At 30.9% G+C, this 26,832-nt stretch overlaps 1 protein-coding gene across 3 annotated transcripts in view; it reads right to left on the bottom strand.

The window, feature by feature from the left end:
• Positions 1 to 26,832, bottom strand: part of spir (spire type actin nucleation factor) — a 79,594-nt gene that overhangs the window by 40,587 nt on the left and 12,175 nt on the right. For 2 of the 3 annotated variants that reach the window (XM_070640932.1, XM_070640934.1), the window contains exons 2-5: positions 19,426 to 19,460; positions 12,748 to 12,865; positions 11,132 to 11,223; positions 1,664 to 1,858 (exon numbers count right to left, since the gene is read on the bottom strand). In XM_070640932.1, coding sequence (XP_070497033.1) covers positions 1,664 to 1,858; positions 11,132 to 11,223; positions 12,748 to 12,865; positions 19,426 to 19,460 — 440 coding nt within the window. The remainder of the gene's footprint in view (positions 1 to 1,663; positions 1,859 to 11,131; positions 11,224 to 12,747; positions 12,866 to 19,425; positions 19,461 to 26,832) is intronic. The other variant, XM_070640933.1, reaches the window with a different exon arrangement.

The following is a 26,832-nucleotide window of genomic DNA, read 5'->3' as shown; positions in this document are numbered from 1 at the left end:
AAATTGAGAATTGATTAAATCTAATTCAGGGATTGATGTGTGAATTTTTCATTTGCTCCTACACGCGATTGTACTGTTAGATTTTATTACATGCAAATTTTTATGATATTTGATGTAGAGTTTAGTTGAGCTTAGTAAACGACAAGATTAAGTATCATTAGCTCAGTATTAGCCAAATAACTCTTGAAAGGAGACTAAATTCCACTTTGCATTCGAAATTAGCAGGCGGAAATCAGTGGCAGAGCCAGCTTTAGGAGCCATCTGAAAGGGTAATGGTTAAATTGATCTGCACAGCCAGTGCAGTAAGTAAGTAGTAGCTCAGAGTTAATTAAAGAACTCTTGGAATGAAGCTGTCGATAGAGACAGAATCGCACTTGACATTGGAAATTGGCAGACAGAAGCCAATGATAGAGCCAGCTTTTGGCGTCATCGAGAGAGGCCATGGATTACAATTGATCTTTGCGACCAGTAAAATAAGTAAGTATTAGCTAAGTGTTAAGCTGCTTTACTTTTATTGGTGTTAAACTGCATGCATTCCTCACATGCAAAATTATTTGAGACCATTAAAAAATCTTGCTTACAGTTCGAAGTCGACTCGGATGTTGCATGGAAAAGTCGACTCGACTTCATATTAAATTGATGTCGATTTCGAGCTTTGTAACGTCTAACTCTAGATAAGTACAAATATTTAAGGACAGGCCCTCACCGCTTGATTTTGACTGTAAATGTCTTTGAACTCCTAAATATTTTGTCATTCCAAAGTGAATGGAACTTTTCCTGACCAGGAACTATCTCAATAAAGTATGCAGCAAGTCATAGAAAAAATATTCATGCATAAGCCCACCCCATCCCATTCAAAACATGATTTTTTAAAAAAATATATATATTATTTATAAGTAAAAGTAATTCAAATCACTGACAGCAGCTACTTTATTCATACACAAATATCGTAGCAAGTCAATCGCACATCAATTCCTGACTTTCAATACAGTTTCCAATCATATTTTTTAGTAAACTTTCTTATTATTACAGTAATTGAAATTTTTCATATCGATTGATATCAAAATGTTTAGAAATTGTTTGTTCATTTAGAGAATTCATCCAGTTGCAGTGGACAGAAAATCTTATTACTTAAGGAGAAAGTTTAAGACAAATTTAAATAATTTTATAGGTGTTGATAATCATTTGCGAAAAAATTTTGAATTTAAATCGTAAATCTATAAGCCTAATAAGTCTGTAACCGAAAAAATTCCAAAAATGGTGAATTATAAACGTTTTTTGACTTATTTTGAGGTGATTATAAATTAATATTTTGCGAGGATATTAAGAGCCGTTTATAGAAATTCGATATTGAATTAAGTCAGAGATTTTAATGTCTTTAAGTCGTTAAAAACAGCATCGGAATTTGGAACATTGTAATGTTTACAAAACATGTTATGACTTTTAGGCTGATCAAAGATCACAGTCTATACCATCACCAGAAAATAAGTGAAAGACAGCACTAAGTTGTACAGAAAATAGCCTTGCAATAAATTGTGTAGGAACTCTTTACAGAGTACAAAAGAATATCTTACGTAAGAAATCTTTTAGCAATAAATTCAGTCACTTCCAAAATATTTCAACATTAATCATAATAACTAGTCATTGACCTTTTAACACTTACCCAATCTGTAAATTTTAATTTCGCCAATTCCTGTCTCGATGACTGTGCATCGGCTTTTATTCTTAATGCTTCAGTGTCATTCGTTAAGACTTTCGATAAAAATACACGAAGTTCAATACTTTCTGTAGCCAATGCCCTACACACAGCACGATAATGCTCCTCCGGACTTGAAGGTAGGACACGTGGTGTGCATAACTGAAATGAAAATAAAGAAAAAAATAAGAGGTTTATAATATAAAAAATAAATACAAAGTTTATCGATCAATCAGTAAAAAAATTAAATTAAATTAGAAATGAAAACCACAGAATAAATAAAAACAAATCAAAAAAATGCCTGCCATTGTTCATGTTCATAGGATTAATTTATAGATTTTAATATTGAACTTGATCTTCGAAATACAGCAGGCAAAACAGAAAGTAGTAAAAAAGAGAGAACCAGCATCTGTAGGTTTGATTGTGAAAAATTGCAATTTATGTCAGAGGTTAAAAGCTAGTCTCAATATGTAAGATATGACGATTGAAAATTTATATAGCTTAAACCACCTCATGGCTCATTTTTATTGTGGTTTCATTATTAATTCACATTAATAGCTTGCTAAATTCAATAAAAAGCGGGAAAAAATGAATTGCATGAAAAAAGCTCATAAATCAATCGAATCTTTAGTTTTTGGTGTGTGTGCGACACATTCCAGTGCTGCTGTTTAAATGGCAATTCTCGTAAAAAAAAGTACTTTTTATTTGTGCAGCAGAAGCAATTGTGTTGTGTACTGCAGTGAATGTCGCTGTTGTCTATAAACAACAATTGTAAAAATTGATCGAAAATTACATAAAACCCGGTCAAAAAAAACATGTTGAATGAAAGTTTCGTCTGTTGTTAACTTCTCTCAACAGACCGCACGACTAACCTAAAAAACAGTGATTTTTATGGCTTTTTGATTAATAGCCTATCAATCGTAAAAAGTCAAATTAATGGTGGCACATAAAAACATCTTAATTTTTTATGAAAATTCATTTTTTTTTTTGCCAGTAAGTGTTGTCGATATCACAAGTCATAAAAACATTTATTAATCAAAAAAGTTTGTGTATGAAGAAGAAATATCAAACAATAGACCTTTTTATTATTATGTATAACTCCATCAAAGGCGCGATGTACGCATGGTCTAACGCTAAAATCTCGTCGACGCTAATCAATATTCATTATATGTGATAAATGATGATAGAAAGGCAGACATCGTGTGATGTGTGCCATTATGCAATTCTATTTATAATATTCGCAGAACGTAACATTCGCAATCATCGAAAAACTATGTGCGTTTTGTGGAATTTTTTTGTGGCGCATTTTGATGGAACAGATAAAATTTTTGAGGATCGATGAAGGTGTCGCATGGTAGATTCAGGTATGAGACTGAATTACACACAATACCCGACAAACCGTTGAATACTCCAACTCTTTTAACCCATTACAAAATCGCGCCAAAAAGAATTCATTCAAGTTAATCAATAGTAGTTCCAACTTTATGCATTTTTCTTCATTATGAATGCAAATTTTTCTGTTGCGTTTCTGTTGTAATGAAGCTTTACAATTGCAACAATGTGACATTAAATTTGTAGCAAATAGTCGGCATTCGCAAATCAAAAAAAAAAATACTCGAATAAGTGAACAAAAAAAGAAAAAACATCGTGATTATTTTCAATGAGCTTTTGAAGGCTAAATAAGATGTTCATTGTCGCTTTGTCTCTTTTGATCTATACTATATTATTTAGTATGGAAAAAAGTCTCACGAGTATGAGATTTAGTAATAATTTTTTTGGCATTCTATGATTTACAGAAGAAAATTGCGTGAAAGAAAAAATTGTGAAAATTACATATAATTTATCTGTGGACATTTTAATTCCATTCTAATTACTCATTTGTGCATGACTCTCATACTTTTTAACTTGTCGCATTTGTTTCGATTTGACATCATTCCTCAAATAATCGCATGCATGTATGAGTCATAAGGTGCAGCAAACATGTGGAACTAAGCACCAAACATTTTTGTGCCACCACAAAAAAAAAACGCTATTCGCTTTCATGGTTCAACAACAAAAATATGTGCTGTTCATATTCATATTACGTAACATTTTTATTGCTCTTTTTATTTTGCCTTTACAGACATTCAAATGTGCACATAATGCAAAGAAGAAATACAATTTTTATTTCTATTTCTATTATTGGCATTGCTTTAGTTATTTTTTTTTCTCTTCTCGTACTTTACTTCTATCTATAAATCTGTCTATTTTCGTTTATTCCGGTATATTTATGAAAAATATTTAAGGTGAACAATCGAAAAATATCATAAGCGAGCAATAACAATAAGAAGAAGATTCCAAAACAGTTTTTTCTTCTTCTCTACTTGATATTTCAGGCTTGTCTTGCGTCCAAAATATTTATATTTCATTTTCATCATCTGCTTTTTGTTTGTTGGATGCTTTTCGTCTGTGTGGTATATTAAATTGACGCCGATCAAGCTCAAACGTGATGATGATGAAAATGAAGTGTAATAATGACAAAATTAACAGCAAACAGTTGGCAATGCAAAGATGTAAATAAGCTGATTTCAGCGAAACAGAAAAAATATTTTATTTTCATTTGATTTACATCAATTTTTTTCGTTATTTATGTTTCTTTTTGCTCGCATAATTGTCTGACAGCGATATAATCACGAAAAAGAAATATTTAACAGCGACGAAAAATATAAATATTGTTTGGGCGTCAATTGGAAGTGTCAGGTTGTTATTGCATCGGAAATTTGATGCCATAAACTCATATTGCCTCTCATTAATGTTCGCCTTTTTATTTTTATATTTAAATGTCTTGCTCCTACAGCCTTCCTCATTCCGATATTCGCGAATTTTCTGCTAATTCCGAGCGGTATATGAGATCAATTTTGAGCATCAAGTTAGGGAATGTTTAATGATTTTGGTTTAGATTTTTTATAAAATTCAACATCTTAAGTAAATAATTGAAACTTTGCGAGATTCTTGTAGATCGAAATGCTTCAAAAATTAAATAAGCTTTATTTGTTCAGACCTTAAAATCCAGAGATCCGCGTTACAAGGCTATTGATTGTCAAACGATTCAATTTGCGCTAGACCACTCCTTTGATGACATGAGACATTGCTGTCTGTGGTCCACAAAGGGGAAGTGTGAACCGCGTTTGTCGATACCGAGGATCGAGCCCATGGTCACTGGGTAGTGTGTAATAATCAGAGTTTCAAGTCGACTCGGTAAAGTCGAGTCAAATTTACTCTAATCACTATAAAATTCAAGTCTACTTGGAGCTCTGGTAAGAATTAAATCCCAAAGAACGAATCCACTGCGCTAACGAGTTACTGCGACTCAATGATTCTGATCACACATTTTAAGCATGCTATTTAGCTTACAGGATCATTAGACAATTCCAAATCAAAACAAACACCTACTTTGCTCGGGTAAATTAACTAGCTAACGAAAATGCACGACATATGTAGTCTTAACTAACATGCTAACGAAAAATAAGCCTTTTAATGAAATAGTCATAAATTAACAAAGTCAATTAATATTCAAAAAAAAAATTTTTATGCCTATTTGTGAGAGGAAAAAGATCACAAAACTTGTCTATCTATTTTGTGGGTGGGCAGACACTATGTGAGAAAAATATATATATACAAATAAATAAATAAATATAATAAAATAATATAAAGCGAAATAAAATGGAAATGAAATTAAGGTCACAATTCACTTTTTTATATGATTATTACTATTTTTTTCCATTTAAAGCTGTGGAATTTTCACTTTTCAAGCAAATATTTTCTTTGATCACATGAAAAAAAAAATAAAAAGTATGGATGAAAAATTGCGGCAACAAGTGCTCTACTCATTCAATTAATTTAATATATATGTACACAAAAAAAAAGCCACATTGGTAGTTCAATAATTTCTTCATTTAATTCATTCATCAATAAGATGTCTATGTATAGACAGTAATGCAATAAAAAATGCAAGTAGTTTGATGACAGTGACAACATTCCGTTTACTAAACATTTTCTTGTCATCTGTCTTTATACCACATTTATTGCCTCAACATATATAAATGCCTCCAATTCATTGGAAAATAAAGAATGTTAAATTGTAAACTGATTGATTCACTAAGCAATAAGCATGCTTTTGTTGACGAAGAGAATAAGAAGAGAATCAAGTTGGGATTTAATAATATGAGTTAAGCTGCGATTGACTTTCAAAGGCCATGAACATTATTGCCGACTTGTTCTCAATTGCTATTCAATTGCTTATTTTTTTTTTCATTTTCATTTCACAAATCGATGCACAAAATAAAGGCAAATTAATTGATTTATTTCAATCCTAATTAATTTTTCATTTATTAACGAAAAAAATAGTAAAAAAAATGTGAAATTTTAAAGTCATTATTGCCCAATGGCTTATGTGTGTTTTATTAACAATTATTGTACTTTATAACTAGGACGGTTTACATTTGATTTGACATAGAAAAAAAATAGAAATAAAATAAATGAGAGGAAAAAGCAACATTGAATTCATGTTGTGTCACTTGTTTAATGTTTCAAGATACAAGAATTGTCTGTTAAAGATGACAATAATTCTTAAGCATGTAAACAGTTATGAGTGTCATTTATTATTTTTTTCCGAATAAGCTCACGAGGAGGAAATAAATGAAAAATTGATGAATAATTTTCACGCTTTAAAATTAGAAATGAAAATGAAGTCATCATCGCATGATGTGAACCGTTTTAATGACAGCAAGAGTCGAAAAATAAAAAATCATCTAAATTTCATTTTTTAGACGTAAATAGAAGATACTGTATATGTGTCAAGTGATTTTTTCGATAGTTTAAAATTGACCCATTTGTAATCAGCGAATGTTCTTGATTTATTTCTGTGGTGTGAATTATTGATGAATCATTCACACAATACATCGTTGTCAAGACATGAAACATTCATAAATCTATTAGATTTGTTATTTTTTTTTGCGGTTGAATGACTTTTTTGCCTTTAGATATGGATTTCTTGGAATTTTTTAGTTGTACAGCTTGGCAGGTAAATAATAATAGTAATAAATTAATCTTGATATAAAGCCATATATTAATTGCATAATTTTTAAAGGAATTATTAAAAAATTATTTAAACAGGTACAAAGTTTTTAGTCCACACAGTCTAATTAATTTTGACACTTAACTGAAGTTTACATTTTTTGGAAATTAAATGCGGTTTTTTTGAGATTTTGTGTTGCATGATATTTTCATATCCTGGTTTAAGCAGGAGTAATTAAGATTTTTAATTATATAGTTGGTAATGTTGCTGTTGGAACAGGTACCTGCATCTGCGTACCTGCAAGTTTTTGACCAACTAAATCAACTATTATTGATGCAATTGAATTCTTACTGATGGAAATGAGTGTAAAATTGTGTGAACAGGGAGAGAAGCCTGTTCAACCACTTAATTAACGGCATACCATTGACAGTGGATCAATAGAAACTAATCATTATCAGATCAAGATTGCGAAATACGTAAAAATAACTAATCGCTCCTTGGTTCAAGACTTGGAGTGACGGTGAAAGCATACGGCATAGAAAATATTGAGAATCAGGCCCCACGTTACCTTAACTTTAGCCCCCAGTACAGACTCGATGAAATCTGCCCTCAAACCAGATTCAAGTCGACCTGGTACCGGATTTTCAGTAACTTCTACGCTTCATGCTTTCTGCATTTGCATTATGACCTTTAGTGATGAATCGTCTCAAAAGATTGATGAACTTAAGTTGTTAATCTTTTAAACGTCATTTCAAAATTTATGTGATCAATATAAAGTTTTTCATTAATATACATCTAAATTTATGACTTAATCCTTTCTATTCATATCGTCGCCGAAAGCATAAAATTTCCAATCGACATTCCAATATTAATATCTAAACTTTATTAAAGATCACGTCTAGATTGTCATATAAAAGCTTTGTGACCTAAGCCTTGCCTCTTGAACTGTCATGAGCCTCGAAGGCAAAATATTTTCTATTTTTTTTGCATTAAAATTTATCAAAAATAAAAGCATTTTAACACACGAGCTATTAAGGAACTAAACTGCCTTCTTTTGCTTTTCACATAATTTACATTTCAATTTCAGTGCGAAAAAATCAACCCGACCGTCAATTGAAATGAAAGCTTTTAAAAACTTTTTGCGGACCATTAATAAATCGACTAAGTGATTTTTGTTGCAAAAAAAGCCATTAGAAATCAGCTACTTCCACTTCCTTAGGTAATTATCGAATTTTGTTTATCGTCTCGGCCTGCCACAAATTTCATGTCACTAAAAAGCAATTAATCATCAACTTTTCATTCGCCAATTTGTAATTTATAGAAACATCACTCATAAGTCATCATAATCATGCTCATTAATGTGTTTGGTTGGGTATGAAAAATTGACTAGAAAAAAAATGAATATATTGCCCACCCACTAAGCACTTGGCATTTTTTTTTTGTTTTGTTTATTTTCAATTTAATAATATGAAGAAAAAAAATTTATTTAAATATTTTTGTTGATTCACTCATAAGTAAAGCGATTAAGTTGTTATCTAATATTTCCTTAAACTTTATTTGAAGCGCTTGACTTAAGAAATGCCATAAATATTTCTACTCAATTCCATAAACAACATTTCACTCTGTATCTGTAAAAAGCATAAAATACATTTTTATCGCCTTGGGTGATATTCGACTTTTTTTTCATGACTTTTTTGAGTCTTCTTTTGGGTTAAAAATTAAAATTAATCAGGTCAATAGCTAATAAATCTGATTTGCTAATTTTCGATTTGCCAAATTATCAAAAAAGCTCAAGAGAATCATTAAATAATCAACACAAATCATCATCATAAAAGATCTCCTTTGTCTGTCTTATTGGGATGATAAATGTCGATTGTCATTGAATGAACTTAACAAAAGAAGGTGAGTGAGAGAGAAAGAAAGAAAAATGTATTTTTATCTTACGTAAATTCAATCATAATTCACACAAAAAAAAGAGTCAATTTGTTGTTATTTATTTTTTGATACAAAAAACTAAAAAAAGCAGTCAGCAAGAAGAAAAGAAAAAGATTTTTTTAAGAAGACAATGAAGAAAATTCTAACGTGTTGAGCTGTTTATGAAATCAATGGCAAAATATTTATTATTTGTTATCTGCGCCTGTTGACTCTCTCAATTTAGCCTTTTTTATGATGTATGAAATGAGTTATGGAATTAAGGGCAACAGATTTTATGCAATAAAGTTGGTTTTTTTATTGTTTTGTCACTTTTAACAATAGAATTTAGATTTTGGCAATTTATGACTTGAATGATGCAATATTTTGACAATGTTCAATTAGTGCTACAATTTATGGCAAATATAGAAACAATAATGCCTAAAGGCTTTAATGAGTTCATGAAAAAAAAGTTGAATGAGGTTCAATGATTGGATTTTTATGGGAGTTTCTGCTGTAGTATTTTGAAATCAATTCTTATTCTTGGGATTAACTTAAATTCGTTCACATCTGCAGTCTATTCTTTAAAATTATTATTATCCATGGTAAATTGGCTTAATTATCTTAAATTCAAAAGAATATCTATATCTAGAAGAACTAACTGTAGTAGTTAGATTTGAACTTTATAGACAAATTTGAACAGACATTAATCATCTAAAAATCCTTTGATTCTCATACTGTGTATCAATTTGTAGATTGACTTAATAAGTGAACTGGGAAACAGAGATTTGTAATTTGGATAGACTTAAATGTTAAGATACAGAAGCTATACTTTTGATATGCAATGAAAGAAGCTTGTTAATGTCCGTAAAATTGGACAAATTTGGCTTAGTCAAGGAAAAATTCATCTAAATAGGTAAAAAGCTCATTGTTTAAGCTAATGTCAACACTCTCTTCCGACAAGCACTTTCAACCCAATAACTGACTTAAATCCTTGACACTTAAATCATCACATCAAATCTCCACTTCCCCTAGATAACCTCCAACATCAATTAACTCATTAATATCCTAAACACCTCTCTATTGAACCTCAAATATTCATTTCAGCTTGCATGTCGCTTGAATATCGCACGAAATTAAATGATGAAAAAATACATTTTTAATTTCGTGCACCAAACTGACTGACGACATTTCCATAAATTAAGATTAAACATGAAACCCGCCTATGGAGCATGAGAGTGCGAGATATGATATTCTATAAATGGCATATGGCTATTACTTCATTTCAATTATGCAATTAATAATCTTAATTTTTTGGCTAATAATACGCGAAAAAATGAACAAAAATTCAATTTATTATTTGACAATTTCTGTAGAATTTATATTGTTGGTAATTGAACAATGAATCAGAAAATAACATGTCATGGATATATATTATATTATACCACAACGTTCAAAATGGCATTGAGTCGTATTTAATAAATTGTTATCAAATAAGGTACGCGAGACATGCGATATCTTTTTACATTCTTTTTTATTGGCAGCTAACAAAATAACTGACTTATTGTGTGCCACACAAAATTTTCACCTTCTTTGTCAATAAAGACTTTTGCATTAAGGAAGATCCTTCAGTAAATATCACGCAAACAAGGAAGAGAATTAATTTATTGTTGTTCCTTTGTGTCATTAAGTTGAAGAAAAAAAATAACAATTTTTTATATTTAGATTTAATTCTTTGCGATAATTTCGTGTGTCTTGAAGAACCGCATTAACTGTCAAAGCATGAGTCTATTTTTGTTATAGAATATTTTACGACCTGTGATGCCCTCGCAGGCAATTTTAAATGATCTTGTGAATTGCAATAATTCTTCTAATAATATAGTATTTTTTAAAACTATGAATTTAATGACTTTACAACAGCAACAGTTAATTTCTTGAGCAACCAGTGACGGGAGTATGACAAAATTATCAGAATCTTAAAATCTGATGGTCGTTAGCGCATAGTCAGGGATGTAACAGTAGTATTTTAAGCTTTATGGTTGATTTTTTATTTAAAAAACTAAAATTTCACAATTTTCAAATTAAAAAGTTTGCAAAATTTCCTTGAAAAACTTCAAAATAATAATTAACGGAACCCCTAGACACATCCCTGACCATAATACCTCCTTTTTTTAGTCCAAACTATTTATTATTAGACCAACACATTAAAAATGAGCTCATTTGTTTTGATTACAGTGCGAAAAACAACTAACACAATATTTTGTAATTATAAAATGAGCAATGACTATGGGAATCGACATCATGTCACTAATAAAATTTGATCTTGAAAGTCATGTCATGTCAAGTAAGTGAATTCATGTGATTTTCATTTTTTTTAACTTAATGGCATGAATTCGTTGAATGAAATTTGACAGCCACGAATCAATTCAAGTTGAAGTTTATTATTAAGTTTATATTCAGTTACTCACCTCAAGTATATGGTCCAATTCTTTAGAGTCTAAAAATTTTTCATCGTCAATTTCTTCCGAATCACGCTCAATACCTTCGTCATCAACTTCTTCTTTGTTGTTAAAATGGAAATAAAGTAAAAAAATAGCAGTGTTAATGACTTGATAAGCGTAAATTTTTCGTCTAATAAAAATATAAAAATTCACCGAGTCGCACGGAAATAGGCGGTAAGAACAACACATTTAAATGTCCAAAAAGAAAAGAAAATTCCACACACAAGTCTCATGCTTTCATTGTTTTCATTTGTCTTAATTATGCAAGTGAGACCTTTTTAAATTATTCTAAAATGCTCATTTTTTTCAGTTCCAACAACAAAATAGCACTGAATACAAATGACTGAACAGCGTGTGAATTATATCAATCTCTTTAATGTGAAAAAATGTAGTTTTTTTCTTTATTCCTCTTCAGAAAGGAAATAACCATTAAAGAGAAAGAGGAGGTCGAATAAATATAAAGAAACAAACAAAATAATACGACAATGAGAATTTCAGCATTTTTTAAAGCTTAAAAGTGTTAATTTATATTTTTCGATGTAATTTAGAGTAAGAGATGATTTAATTGAGTTTAAAATTAATTTAAAATATATTCAGACATATTCAATTTAGATAACTACGGTTTGTGATGTTTAATGCCGATATAATTAAATCATTATACAATTTAAGTCTGTAAAATACACATTTTTGGTCTTGAAGGTTGAACATGCTACATAATATGCATTTTATTGAGGGGAGAATAATGAATGAATTTTTATGCCTCATTTTGAGTTTTTTGTCTGTGTTGCAATGGCTAACGAATGAATAAATTTCACATGAATTTTCCAAGAAAATTTCAATTTTGCTATGCATATGAAAAAAAGCACAATCAAAGGAATTGCGAATTCTAACCTTAAAAAATTTAAATATTGAACCTTCCTGCATTTTTATCCGATATTAAAACACGTACATAATTCATGTGTGAAGAAGAAAAAAAGATGAAAATCATCATTATGCATAATTTAAAGAAATAACGAAATTTACTGCTGCACAATAAAAAAGTAAATAAAAGAAGATTCGCAAAATTGAGAGATTCATCTATGAAGTAAAAAAGAAAGAAGAAAAAATTCTTGTAATTTTCCATTTTTATGTGCAGCAATATGCTCAAAACAATAGGTACGAATAATGTGGGATGAGCATAATCATAAGCATTCACGTATACCTATATGTAATCGAGTATCAGCATGCTTGAAATTTACATTAACGTTTCATTGACCTCTGCTGAAATTGCTTCTTTTGTTATTACATTTTTTTTTTATTATTTTTCATGCTATGCCTGGGAGATTCTACTCAGCAAGAATATATTTATGTTTGCAACGTTATCTTTATGCATGTGAAAATATCAAACTTTTACTGCCGAAAAAAATCTTCACACGTACGTAAATTTCACATAATAAATGACAAGTAGTTTTCAATTCTTAAGACATACATGTGTGTGGGAACACGAACAAATTTCGCTTCTAATTAACTAAAACTATAAATTACACGCAAAATACAGTGAGACTCGTGAGAATGTTAAGGTGTCGTATGTATTCATAAATTACCTTCATATGTCATTAAATTAATTAGTTGCTCCAGATCTGATGAAATTATACATTCTTCATCCTGTGAAAGATTAAAGTCAAGTGCTGTATATACCGCAATTCCGATTTTCAATAAAATCTGAAATTAAAAAAGAGAAATAAAAGTGAACTTTATTAGGAAATATGCAACTTTTTTGAAAGTAGAAATAAAATTATATTATTATTTTTTTCATTGATTGCATGGTAATTAAACTTTATTGAATAATTATTGTACATTTCAAGTTGTTTAGCATTTCAAATAAATATTTTCCATGCAGTCAGTAACGCCTTAAAGCAACAACTCTAATTTACATTTTTCTTAATAAATTATAGAAATATTGTGATCGTTCAACTTGAGAGAGGGTCGTTTGAATGTGACGTTTGCAACAAAGTGTGTGTCTAGAGCAGTGGTGGGCAACATGTGCGTTGTTGCACTCTAGTGTGTCGCCAAAATGCCGTATGTGGCTTTGGTCGAGTCTAAAAGGTTACCCATCGTTGGTCAAGTGTGTCATATGACTTGAAGGGATGAAACCTTCTACTGAACCTCCTAAACCTCACTATTATCAAAAAATCCCAACATGTACCCCATGCAACGACGTAATTTACAAACACATCCCAATTCATATCGATCAATACATAAATACCCGAGAGAGGCAAGTGCAACGATATTCTAATGAGTGAAAATTATGACAAACATTTCAGAATATAATTATCGTAATAAATTAACGTAACGAGTATCAAGACCTATAAATAATTCGATGCATCTACTACCGATCTCTACTTTATGCCATGAAAGTGAAAATTGTATTGCTAATACTTTGACCTTAAGAAAAATAGAGTTTAAAGATATGTACACGACACGAGTACCGATTGTAGCATAAATTTTAAAATAAATGAAGGAAAGAAAAAAACTTTCATTCATGAATGCATTTGAGAATTTCATTATTGCTACCTTTTAGTTAATAACATTCGATATAAGGCAATTATGTGATGAGAAGCGCATGCAACAAAGTGCAAAAAAAGAAATTTTTCTTCTCCTCTTAAATTCATTTTCACTTCTTCTCGTTTGTACCTTTTGTTTCTTTTAAGAAAACAATGTGGAAGGTTTTTTTTGTGATAATGACTTAAATGAATGGAGGAAAAATTAGAACGAATCGAGAGGCATGAGTCAGACATGAAAGCGCATTTTTATCACAGCTGTGATCAATTTTTTTCATGGCTGAAGGTGTTGATATCTTGATATTTTACTTACTGGTTGAATTGTTTTGAAAAATTTATGTGGAAATTTAGGAATTTTGAAATTTTTCAATGTTTACTGGGATTTACTAAACTTAGACAAATCTTGGTGCAATCTAGAAGAAACCAGCCGAAACTCTGGCTGCCAAGAAAGCATTGCCCTTAATTCAACTTCTGACTCATTTTCACGCAGTTTCATTTGATTTAAGATTTATGAGCAACACCTAACATAAATCTGATAAGATTTAACTCACATGACTAAGAAAAAAATCTCACTCTAAGTAAGTCATGTCATTGTACAGAAATCCAGACTGCAAGATATCATTTGACACAGACTGCAATGCATTTAGCAATCTTGTGCTGCATTCCTGTCTCAGATTTAAGTTGATACCCTACACAACAAAGTGGAGCAATAGAACACAGCAATCATCATTTTGAAGTACATACTCGAAATAATTCCACAATTTACAAGAACAGTCAATCATTCCAGACAATATGAACACAACATCATCAGTCAAATTAAGCCATTCGTAAAAAAATGCGTAAAATACAACTTGACACCACTCATTCATCGGTTGAACAGTATTTATTGAAAATATTTACGCACATGAAATGAAATGGAAAATTTCATAAACACTTCCACATTGTTTTAAGCATTTCTTCTCACACACATATCTCAACAATCATTGTCAATAATAACAATGAATTTCTTTATCACAAAACTATCAGTAGTAAAGTAACGAGTAAGAAAAATTTGAAAAGAAAAGTGCCTTGAAATAAACAAATGGAATGTTAATTGCGCTTATCACAAACAATTACAAATAAGAAGAAGAGAATAAGAAAGAAAAAAAAAAAAGTATATTTTCTCTCTTCATCCGTTCCGTGGCTGCTGCTACTTTGGAAAGTTTAATTTATTCAATATGTCGTTACATTTTTCTCTACACTTTATCGCATATTGTTAATCTGACATTATATTGCATTAATTAAAATCCCAAATGACTTGTTTTCTTCTACTTTTTTTTGCTTGTTTAAGAAAATAAAAATTTTTTTTAGCTCATTTTCCAATTTTTTTGGGTAAAGGAGTCGATTGTGTCCGTCTAGTTATGTTTCAATAGACTATGATCTATGAAGTCGGGTTTTTAAACATAATCAGAGTTGACCATAATAATACTAGAATTTATGACTGTAGTACAACCAGGGATTGATGGTTTATTCATACTAAAGCTTTCGAGAAACGAAAAATTGATCGTGCATTGATCCCTGAGTACTGAATATATAGGATACACCCTAAAAGCATAGGATACAACTTGAATACACATTATACACCCTTAATACATAAATATAAACCCTGAGTATACAGGACACACACTGAATACATAGGATACACCCTGCATACAAACGATGCAACATAAATACATAGGATACATTCGGGATACATGGGAAATCCCAGAAAAAACGTCTACTGAAGGGTCAAAATTAGAATGACAGCCAAAAAATTAGTTAAGGACTTTGAGATAATTCTTACAAAACTAGGGAAGTAGAAGGGACTAAACAAGGGATGTCAGTGATCCAAGTAAGCTGTATTCGATGGTTAGGTAAGTCATGGATCTCAATTGATCTGTACGATTAGCAAAGTAAATAGTGAGCATTTGATGATCCAAAACTAGCGTATTAATTACAACAAAATGCGCTCACATGCCCTGCCACAACAAGCTTTCTTAACTATTATTTTTTGATAGTCACACGAAATAAAAATGAGAGAGCAAAAAATTATTCTGCAAATTACATTTCGTGCTTTAGTTATTGCTGCTGTACACAACCATTTCAATTGAAAATTCTTATCGACATCAAAATTTATTCATTTCATTTAACTTTTTTTTTTCTTAATATTATTTCTCTTACATCAAGTGGAATCGAGAAAGCTCTCCTCACAATAAAGCATTGGGCAAAATGTGCATTACAATTTTATCGCTCTTTAGATATTTCGCTGTCGATATATTATGCAGCATAAGTATGTACATATAAATTCAATAAATAGAAAAGAAAAAACATGTGGTAACAGAAGCAGTAGCACGTAAATGCTTCCAAAATATAAAAAAATACACTGATATTTTTAATTGGTGCAAGATATGAATCTTTACAACGGTTAATGTTCATGTTATTATTCAAGCTTCTTAAATTGCCGCAATAAGCAATCATTAGTACTTTTCTTTACATCTCCTTAAACATTTCTTTAGAACTTTTTTTAAGATCCATTAAATTAGTAAGCGAGATCATCGTTATGAGTTGTGATAATTATGATGCATTTAAATAGGTAATTGTTAAAGTGAAAAATGCTTACTGGAAAGATCAGTCAGAACAGCGCAGATTAAAAAATTTGAATTTTTCTATGATTATGAATGGAAATATTGAAATGAGATTTATTCTAAGCAGGCATAAAAGCTTATTTTCTTTACTACCGGTAAGCATCGATCAGTTGCAGTCAATTTATTGAATACTCAATGAGTTTTAAGTAGGTGTTAAGCATAATAGGTTGAAAGTATTTAGAATAATTTGACGGATGATTGAAAGGTGAACTGATGGATATGTCAAAGATTGTTTCATGCTAAGCACAATCAATACCGTTAAAGATCGTTCAAGATCAACAGAACTATTTATGAACATCTTTAGCATAGAAATGGTTAATCTAAGGGCGATTTTGTTATTAAATGGAAGTGGTTCTGCTATAAAAACTAATTTACATATTAAATGGATCGACGACCGCGCGGCTGACTGTTTAAATTTTTTCAATACATGACCATTCATAAATTAATGCATAATAAATGTATTAATGAATAATTTATATTCATAATAATATTTTTCGAGTCTGACCAGAGAGAATTCTAGTTTGAGGTTATTACATATTTTGGTATTATGTCAGGTATGAGCTGTAATGATGTAAGTTAAAAATGCTTGAATTTTGTAGACTACAAGGTATGTTATGTAGCATGCTTAGCACTATTAAAACGGACTAAAGGACTTGAACCTTAAAAATTCATCCTTTTGTCATAAATACACCCAAGGTGTACCAATGCAATGAACCTAACCGCAATTTGTAAGTCGCGAATACACAAACCAGACATACAAGTGAGTCGAAGTGGCTCGGTGGCGGAATGGTTTAGTACTTCGGTACATAATTATTGCAACACCGATCTATCGATCATGGGTTCGAGACTTGGCATGGGAAATTTTTCACTGGTCCTTTTTCGAATCATATGTAGTGGAAACGCGGCTCACAGCCTCCCTTTGAAGGCTACAGGCAGTAATGTCATCAAAGGAGTGGTTCTGATCCCACTATAAACTGTAGGTCTATTGAGTGCAGTGGTCTGGCGCACCCTCACTCGTTAAACAATCATTAGCCGCGTATCACCCTAGCGCAGCTCTGGATCTTAAAGATCTGAATAGCTAAAAGGTTTTTTAGGGAATACACAAACCGAGTTGGTATGACTAGAAGCAGCGAAATAGAGCCCAAATCCGACTAGATTTTCCCTGGGATCGAACCCAGGTCGTTAGAGTGTTGGGCAGACTGCTGCTCTTTTGATGCCTTACATTAACATCCATTTCTGCATAAACTCAATCATATCTTCCACAATAAAACAGCAATATAAGAATCATCAAAGGATAAATTCCATAAAAGCATCACAATAATATAATTGTTGATTTCCGATATTAATAAAATTAAGTCTGCATGATAATGGACAAACTATGATCAATTTTCTACTTATTCTCCAACAGCGAAAAGGTTCTCATCAACGTGCAATGAAACAAATTAAGCAAGAATACGAAGAAGATAACTCATAAGTAAAGTCAGAGCTTTCTACTTTTAATTGCTAGTAAATTTAAATTTCCGTATGTGGAATGCTTATTTTTAAAATCGCAAAACTCTATTTTCATAAATCAAAATAGAAACGTAAAAATTTCCAGGTCAAATATTTATTCACAATTTTTTGCCAATATGATTGTGTCATGAGAATGCGATTTTACGAGCGATGATGAAATTTTATTTTTTGGTTTTCTTTCTATTCCAAAAACGTCTATATTTTTCAGGTTGTAAATCGTAGTAAAAGGAATGAAATAGTCATTAATCAAAATAATTCGAACTTTTAAAATGCGAGAAGGAAGGCAAAGAAATTATAATAACATGTTAGACTTAAGATTGAGACTTGACGATGATTAGATTGTGGAAATGATCTGTGACAGTTTAGAGTCTAAAGACTTTTAGACATATAAATATACAGATAGGAATGAAATAATCTTTTGGGGTTGATTGGGAAGTGATGTCAATCAAAATTCTAGAATTATTAAGTCATTTTTGTTCGATGTCTTACAGATAAGCACAGAAGAACAGAGTTGCAAAACAGGCACCTGTGACAGGCAAAAACCGTAAAATTTCTTGATAATTTGTGTGGATTTGTAGGCAAAACCATGCAAATTATCAAGAAATTGTACGGTTTTTGCCTGACACAGGTGCCTATTTGTTTGCTTTGGAATTATGCCTCATACTCTCCTCATTTTACAAAATTGGACGTCACCACCAAATGAACCCTCATTACGAGAATGAAATAAAAATTTATTCAGATGAATATTTGTACGATTAGGGTTGAGACATGTTAAGTAAATAAGTAGAAGAAATAAAGAGATTTGAAAGCATTCTTTATGGATTTAAAAAAGGCATTTTACTGTACATGACAGGTGCTGCTCAATAAAAATAATTTTTTAAGAGCAAAGAGAAAAAAAAATCACATGATATTTATGCATCAGTGTACCATTCACCATCAAACTTATTATTTTTTTCTTTCTTCTACGTTTATTGATGTATCCAAAAATAACTGAAAGATACTATCAAGTGAAAACTGGACCAATGCGGCAATATATCGTAAGTGCCAAATATATTGAACTGGTTTTTTTACATCAAATTTCAACTTGCTACAGCACTTGGCGAAGAATTTCATTTCACTTGTAATTTTTACTTTTTTTTGCCTTCCGGATAATTTATTCGTTCATTCATTCATATATCCATTCATTTATTATTATGAGAAGATCAGACCCGAGCATAAACACAGCCAAAAGAGACATTCAAAAAAAACCTCCTGACACAATTTTTTACAATTCTTCAATTCCTCTTCTCGTTTTCTGCGTGAACGCTCAGTTTAAATCTTGTTTTTTTACTGTCGTGGGATTTGGCAATGAATTTTCGTTTTCAACTGCCTATGACTATTAAGCTTCTGCTTCCACACTGCTATTAACGATATTCAACCAAAAAAACAGTAATAGAAATGTTGATTAATCGAACATCATTAATGAGCAGTATCATCATCATCATAGATGGTTTAAAGCTAATGATTTGCTTTGTTTCAACAATCATTATAATCAGCATCGACTTACCTTCTTTTGTGATGATATTAGACAACATTCGAGATCTGCAAATAGACAAGAAATGGAATTAGTAAAAAAAAATCATTTAAATTTGTGTTTATTTGAAGGGAAATAAGAGAGAAAGAGAGGAAAAAAATCTTCAGATTAATTTCACATAAATGCCAACATTAGAAATTGATTTCTGATCAAAAGCGGCACCGTTGGCCAAATCGATTAGATTTTTATAAATTTTTCATGCTTGCACACACCTCAAAAATAATAAAAAAATATGAAACAAAACAACAACAACAAAAAAAAGTAAAGAAATTTTATGAAGCATTGCAAATTTTATGCTTTTACGCCCATGACCTATGAAATTTATCAATAATTGTTGGTTCGTTTCCACATTACATTGTGAAAATTACATTCGAGTAATTTTTGAAGAAATAAAATATATTGATGGTGGATGAGGGAAAGAAGGTCAAAGTCAAGAGTATGTATAGTAATTTCCTCATGTGTCAGTCATATCTTAAAAGCAGACTTTCTCACCTGCAATTTATGCTCATAAAAATCCATAAAGATCATGTGAAGAAATTTTTTTAGCTTAAATATAGCATGATACTTTTTTATTCAATCTTCATTCCGTTTCTATATCTTTAGGGTATTAACGTGATCTTCAAAAACACAATCTTTATGGAACTGGTATGGAATGTGTTCATCAGTGGAGTATCCAGGAGATGAGTTGGGGTTCTTTAAAAGTCACTAGAGACTTAATTGGAGCAACATGCATTTAGAACAGTGATGGACAACCTGTGTTCCGCCACAAATTTTTGGAAATAAAATGCACTAATTCCGTGTACTTTTTCGGTCGGGGCTTACCAGAGAAGTAATAAAAGCTTTCTAGTTCGTTCTAGGAACTTCTTCAGAGCATTAGCTCTAGCAATCTAGTTTGACTTGCTTAATTCACCAGCAGTCATTAGAAGATCTGTGGAAGCTTCTTTAAGTAAAGTCTTCAAATCTGACCTTGTTGATAGCAAAGATCACGAGAGCGGTCAAAGATCTCATGAAAAGAAGCTGTCGATCGAGACAGTATTGAACTTGGAATCGGGTATTGGGAAGAGGTAGCCAGCGATAGAACCAGATAGGAGTTAATGGATCACAATTGATCTGAATGGCCAGCGAAGTAAGTAATGAAGCATCCAATAAATGAGTATTTTCGAAGAAGATGACTAGAGGATCAAAAACCCTAAGAATGCAACAATCTAGATACACCCCTGATGCACGTACATTGCGAGATAAAAAGTTAAATTAAATTAAAAGCAATGTTGTTAGATATACTTTTATGTATACTATGAAATTAAATTAATATCTTATTTCATTCAATTGGAGATGAAAATAAAAAGCAGTAAAAGAGTTTAAGAAATGCCTGCAGAAAGTCATAATCACATATATTTAGTTTCTATTGCATATTTTTTCTCCTCATTTTACTGCATTTAAGATTGATACATGAATATTCAACAATATCTTGTGGTTTCCTTTTTCGATATTCATTTTCAACTGTTTTTGTGCTCAACGATGCTCTTCATCGCTCTCTCGTAACCTGAGATATTGTCGTGGAGTTGGTATCAAGAAGACAGAATGAAGAAAATAATACTAAACATTAACTTAAGATGTAAATTCATTGAAGCATATGAAAAGATACTTTAAAGGAGGTAAGAGAAAAAGAAAGAAGTTAAATGAACGACAAGCTTGTTAGACCAAAGAGTATTTCATTACTCAATTTTCTTCGGCATATTTCTTTACTGCCACACAGCCTCAAGTGACTGTTTTTATTCATATACAATTCAAGTTTACTTAGTTTACCATTGAATTAAATCTTATTGAATAAAATGGATATAAAATCGATTAAAAAAGATTCCCATGACAAAATTAGCGTCAAATTTATGAATACTTAACATTGGATGAGATTAATAAATGTGAATGATGAGAATATATTTAAAAATAAAACTAGTGAATATGAAAGAAAGATGAGAAGGTAGAATGAGAGAGAAAAATCATTGCATGAGTTTGTTTGCGGTCAGCAAATTACTCGCATCATTGCAATACAGTACATGACTGATGAAAAATAATATTTGCAGTTATTGCACAATAAGAGAAAAAGGAATAAGAAGAATATTTTTTCATATAATTTACTCTTAACAGTCAAACACCTGTTCAAATATAAAAATGAGATTCCATGACAGACAAATAAAAGGATAACGGAATAATCATAAGAAATCAATTCTATGCATTAGTAATAAATCGTAAACATGTTTATAGCGGTTTCAATAAGCAGAAATAATTAATCATTTCCATAAACAATTAATTTTTCATTCTTTCGCACTAAAAGTTATTAAAAATTATATCTCAGTAAGCTTTTCAAATTCAATTTTTTTAATTTATTTTTTTTTGTACGCGAATTTACACTTTTGTCTTCGTTGTTTTTATTGTCTTAAAAAAAATTTCTCGTTCAACCTTGCGGAGCTTTCTAGTGTCTCATTCTTTTCGGGTATGATGACAAATTTATTTTATATTTTTCTTTGCAAATCATTTTGCAAAAACTTTTTCTTCCGCATTATTTCAGATTTTTACTTTTTTATTCGTTTGTCATAATCAACAAACAGCCATGATAACACAGCTTATTGCTATAATAATAACTGCAGTCATGCACTATTATTTTGGTATTTCACTGTTGATAAAATTGCCTGAGTCTGAAAGTGGAGTAATAGCTATAGCAAGCCTGATTATTCTTGCATCAGTTGGATTATTTCTGAATAGAATTAAGCTATGCCCGAATACCGAGACTGGATTTTATTTACTGCAATTTGTGGAAGTTCTTATTTTCTTTACGATATCAGAGGTATCAATGGGGCTTTTATACAGCTGTAGACATCATCTAAATCTATTAATCGGAAGTGCATACCCAAGTTCGACTGACGAAAACTCAACAAATTTAACGGATTTCCTCATGATTGGCATAGCATGTGCAATATTATTCACAGCCTTATTAGACACGAAAGTCATACAAAAAGCAGCCGAATACTTGACCACCTATCGAAATCGACAAAAATGCGAGGAGTGTCCAAAAACTATTTGCAAGCCAATATCAAATAAAGCATATCCTGATGTTAAACAGCAAAAGCAAACAATGAAATCAGATATGAAATATATCAATCCGCTATGTCCATGTCATGGCGATGCTAATTTGCAAGCCAAATTTAACACGAGAATGAGATGCTGAGAAATTGTTCGAATTAAATCTTTATTAGCATAATAAAAAGAAAGAAAAACCCTAAAAAATTGTCAATTAATGTTTAATGAAATGATGTCATAAACTAATCAGCACTTGTTATTTTTCAGCTAATTGAGGTTCTATTAATTATCAATGAATGTGTGAATTATAAAACTTTCATTCATGCATCGATAACAATGAACAACGAATGTCTAATAAAAGCTAATTTTTCTTCAATATTTATTAAAAGATTTTTTTATTTCGTCAAACAAAAGTGATTAAAAGTCATCGACCTATAACTTTGAATTAATGGCTTTTAATATCCATGACTTTGACATACTTTCTCACATATTTCAATCCATTATTATACGTCATTAGATTCATACCCGAAAAATAATAAAAGATAAATTCAATGAGCAATTATTATCGTTATTAATTCAATGCCCGTTGGCAGCATGTTAAAAATGTTTGCAACTTTCATAAGTTTTCTTAAATCAGCGAGAGATAACAAACAAGTGAAACATGATCTCAAAATTTTCATCAGCATTATAGTCTTTTTTGTGCTTGCCAATTTTCTTAATCTAAAAAAAATTTTTGTGTATCTTTTTGGACTGTGCTCTGATTTTTAACTTGCATGCAGAGATGGAGATGGACTGACTTTTGATGTTTTGATTCTGATCAGTTGGCAGTCTTCGGCAGTCGTTACTTGAACTCAAAAGGACTTTGGTTGTCACCCGAAAGGCACATGATGTAGAAATTTGAAATACGAAAATTGGTCCTCAGATCAGTATGAATTTAGTCCCAAGCCATCGTGTCGTCGGATTTTCGTTCATACGCATGTTGTGTGCTTTCCGAGTCAGGAGGTCACTAGTAGCTATTTATAGCAAATGCCAGAATTTTGCTGCCAGAGTTAAGGGTCTCATGGCAGAGTCAAGCCGTCCTGGCACCAGATATTCTGTCATTTCTATACCGTATGCTTTCCAGGTCAGTCGGTCACTGATAACAAATACCAGATTTAAGTACTTGTCTCCCAACTCTGCCTTTCAAGTACTTAGCATCTCATATTTAGTCGACAAACAGACCAACAATCATGCGAAGTAAAAAGATGAAGAATAAAATGTGATCATAAGCAGCATAAGACACTCGTAACCGTGTTAAAGATTTACAATCAATAAACTTTTTATTTCATTCAAGACACAGCAACAACAACAACAAAAAAAGTGAATGCCTTCGTTAAATCGATTATTGAATGCCCATGCAGTGCGATGCTATTTTTGTGTTAATCGACACAAACTCCTAATAAAAAAAATTTCACTAATTTTTTGTCTGTACCAAATTTTTTTTGGATTGTCGTATCGTGTTGTGATGTCTAATCAGTGTTTAATTAAATTTTCTTATGGTAAGCACAAACATTAAAATGAAATTATTTCGGTTACTTCTTCTTATTACAATTATCGTCTTTGTTTTTATTTCAACTTCACTCTAATTTATCCTCAAACGTCACTAGTCATTAATGAAATTTGTTCCAATTTTATGCTTTCATTGACTGCTGCTTTTCATCTTGACTTACTGACTTACAAGTCTGATTGTCTGAGTGTAAATTTACAATTTCATATCCATTAGTTGTATGTCTCAGCATTCCATTAAACAAGGAAGTTACTTGAATAAGTAAATCAATGGATGAAATTAAATTGATTAAGTAAATAATGAAAGGAAGATGATTATCACCAATTTTGGGTGTAATGCAGTCGTTCCAATTTTTATCATCATTGATTTTATTGCCATCATCATTATTATTATTAATTTGAAGGCAGAGTTGAATAAGTTTTGGTACAAGTCGTAATAGCTTTTTATTTCCCGCCCGCTGATTATTTCCAACAATTTTTACACTGCATGCAAGCTGTTTGTAGCATTGACTGCTGTCAATAGCAATTTTCTGATGAGAAATAGTAACAAAATCATTGGAAGTTGTTTTTTGAATAGTCAAGAATTGGCAATATTAGTTGCTAATAATGTCAGTGGCAGATTTTGTTGGCAATAACTGTGAAGTTATCGAATTTTTTATGGTCGATTGAGTGAGTTTAATGGTGTTCGGGGGGGAACTTTTTATGACTTTTTGAAAATATTCTAAAGTCGATAAAATTAAATTTGGTATATATCATCATAAAGAGGTGATTGGACTGATTTTTATCGTGAAAATTTTAATGCTTCCTAATCAGACGGTATAACGGATATTCCAATGAAATATTTCTTTTTTATTGAATGACGGGGAGATAAGATAAAGAAGGAATTTCCAAAAATATCATAAATTTGTCATTTTCTAGAATCTGTGCGTATTATCTGGTATTCTACGTCTGTAGGCGCCTGATCGTAACTTGATCCCTGGTATAAAATAGCGAAGAACTTTATCAAGCTGATATTGGTTGTAAGAATCGTCTAGAAACTTCGTAATATCTACAAAACCTACTGTACTCAATTTATAGACATAAAAAGACCAAAATATTCCGGAAACAGCTCTATTGTCCACTAATTCCATCCCTGTTATATTTAGAATACGAGTTAACAATTCTAGAGCGGAAATGCACAATTTGATGTCTCATCATATTTGGAATATGAACACAAAGTGTCATAAAAAGCGACTAATAAATGTTATTGAGAATCAAATTTATCTCCACAGACATTATGACGGCAATTTCTATGTCTTCTTTAATTCTTTCTCTTTTTATTCATCTTCATTTTCATCGCCATTCATTCATTAAACTTCAAATATTGAGAAGGTAGATGATATTGCCAAAAACAGAAGAGACAGGAAAAAAAAAGAAATTCGGGACAGAAATTAAGCAAAAAATATTGAGTGGAAGTGTCATGCTGATTGTCATCATGTGATGATTTATTTTTTCCCATTCTCTAATTAAAGTGAAATGTTTGTTAATTAATTAATTTTGTTGATGTCTCATGCAGAGGAAGCTCTTCTTCCCAAAAAAAAATAATTTCGTATGGAATAAAATTAAAAAAAATTTTTCAAAGTCAGTGTTACGGAACGCATCACTGCTGACATGACATTCGACAATCATCAATATAGAAAATGTATGTAGCTTGTTATTCACGTGAGTCATAATAATTATCATCATTAGCATTATCGCGCATTTATTCATTTTGCTGAGGAAAAATTATATTCGGAATTCACCATGTGAAGCTGAGCACATTAAAGAATTACTTCCGTTTCCATAGATAAAAATTAATTTGCAATTTTGTCGAATAAATAAATTTTGGAGATGCTTGAATGTCAAATGAAAAAAAAGCGAAAAAGAGACACAATCACCGTAAAACGTATAAAAATATATATAGCCAATAATTCGTTCATTCAATCCTAGACGTGAGAGTATCTTTTTTTGCAGGCATTGAACTTGAATGTTTCGTTTCTTTTCATTCCTAAACGACAGAAGAAATTTTGTTGAGTTAGACACGAGCAAAAGCATTTCACCAAAAAAATGAAGATGATCGTGAATTTTATGCAAAAATTAATCGAAAAAAATGTTTTTTTCACATTTTTAAAATAATTTTGCGTTCATCTGATCAATAGATTGGCATCATAAAGCTCAAATCAATTCATTTTAAATTCATAAAATAATAAAAATGTTGATGCTTATTAGCATACCCGATAGATACATTATTAGAATGACTGTTATGTGGCTGCTTGTGCAGATTAAAGCATGACTTGAATTTGATGCGGTAAATTGAATTGCAATGGTTCGAATTGGATGATTTTTGAAGTTCCGACACTTCGAATGTTTAATTAACGCGATCAGATCAGGTACGAAATTCAAAGATCCTACACAAAGCCATAGAATGTGTCACTCGGGACAAAATTTGCATTAATGCTTTAATTTCCCTCAATATCAATAAATCGACATCGACTGACTATTTTAGAAGATTTTGTCGAGATTTTCGGATTTTAAAAACCGTAAGGAACATGAAAAATTCGAAGCTCTATTAAGCTAATTATTTAGGTCACTAAAGTTTGCACCAATAAATCTCCCGTAAGACAGCAAAACAAAGATTTCCTTTCGCACTGCCTGTCACTAATTTATGCACTATAAAAACCTGATCTTCAGAACTGGATTTTAGCAATTTCCAAAAAGACGATGCTTTTCTCTGCTTTTATT

Source organism: Chironomus tepperi, unplaced genomic scaffold, assembly GCF_022539635.2.
Source record: "Chironomus tepperi strain 1889 unplaced genomic scaffold, CSIRO-AGI_Ctep_v1 contig_223, whole genome shotgun sequence".
Taxonomy (NCBI): domain Eukaryota; kingdom Metazoa; phylum Arthropoda; class Insecta; order Diptera; family Chironomidae; genus Chironomus; species Chironomus tepperi.
This window is presented reverse-complemented; position numbering and strand designations above follow the sequence as displayed.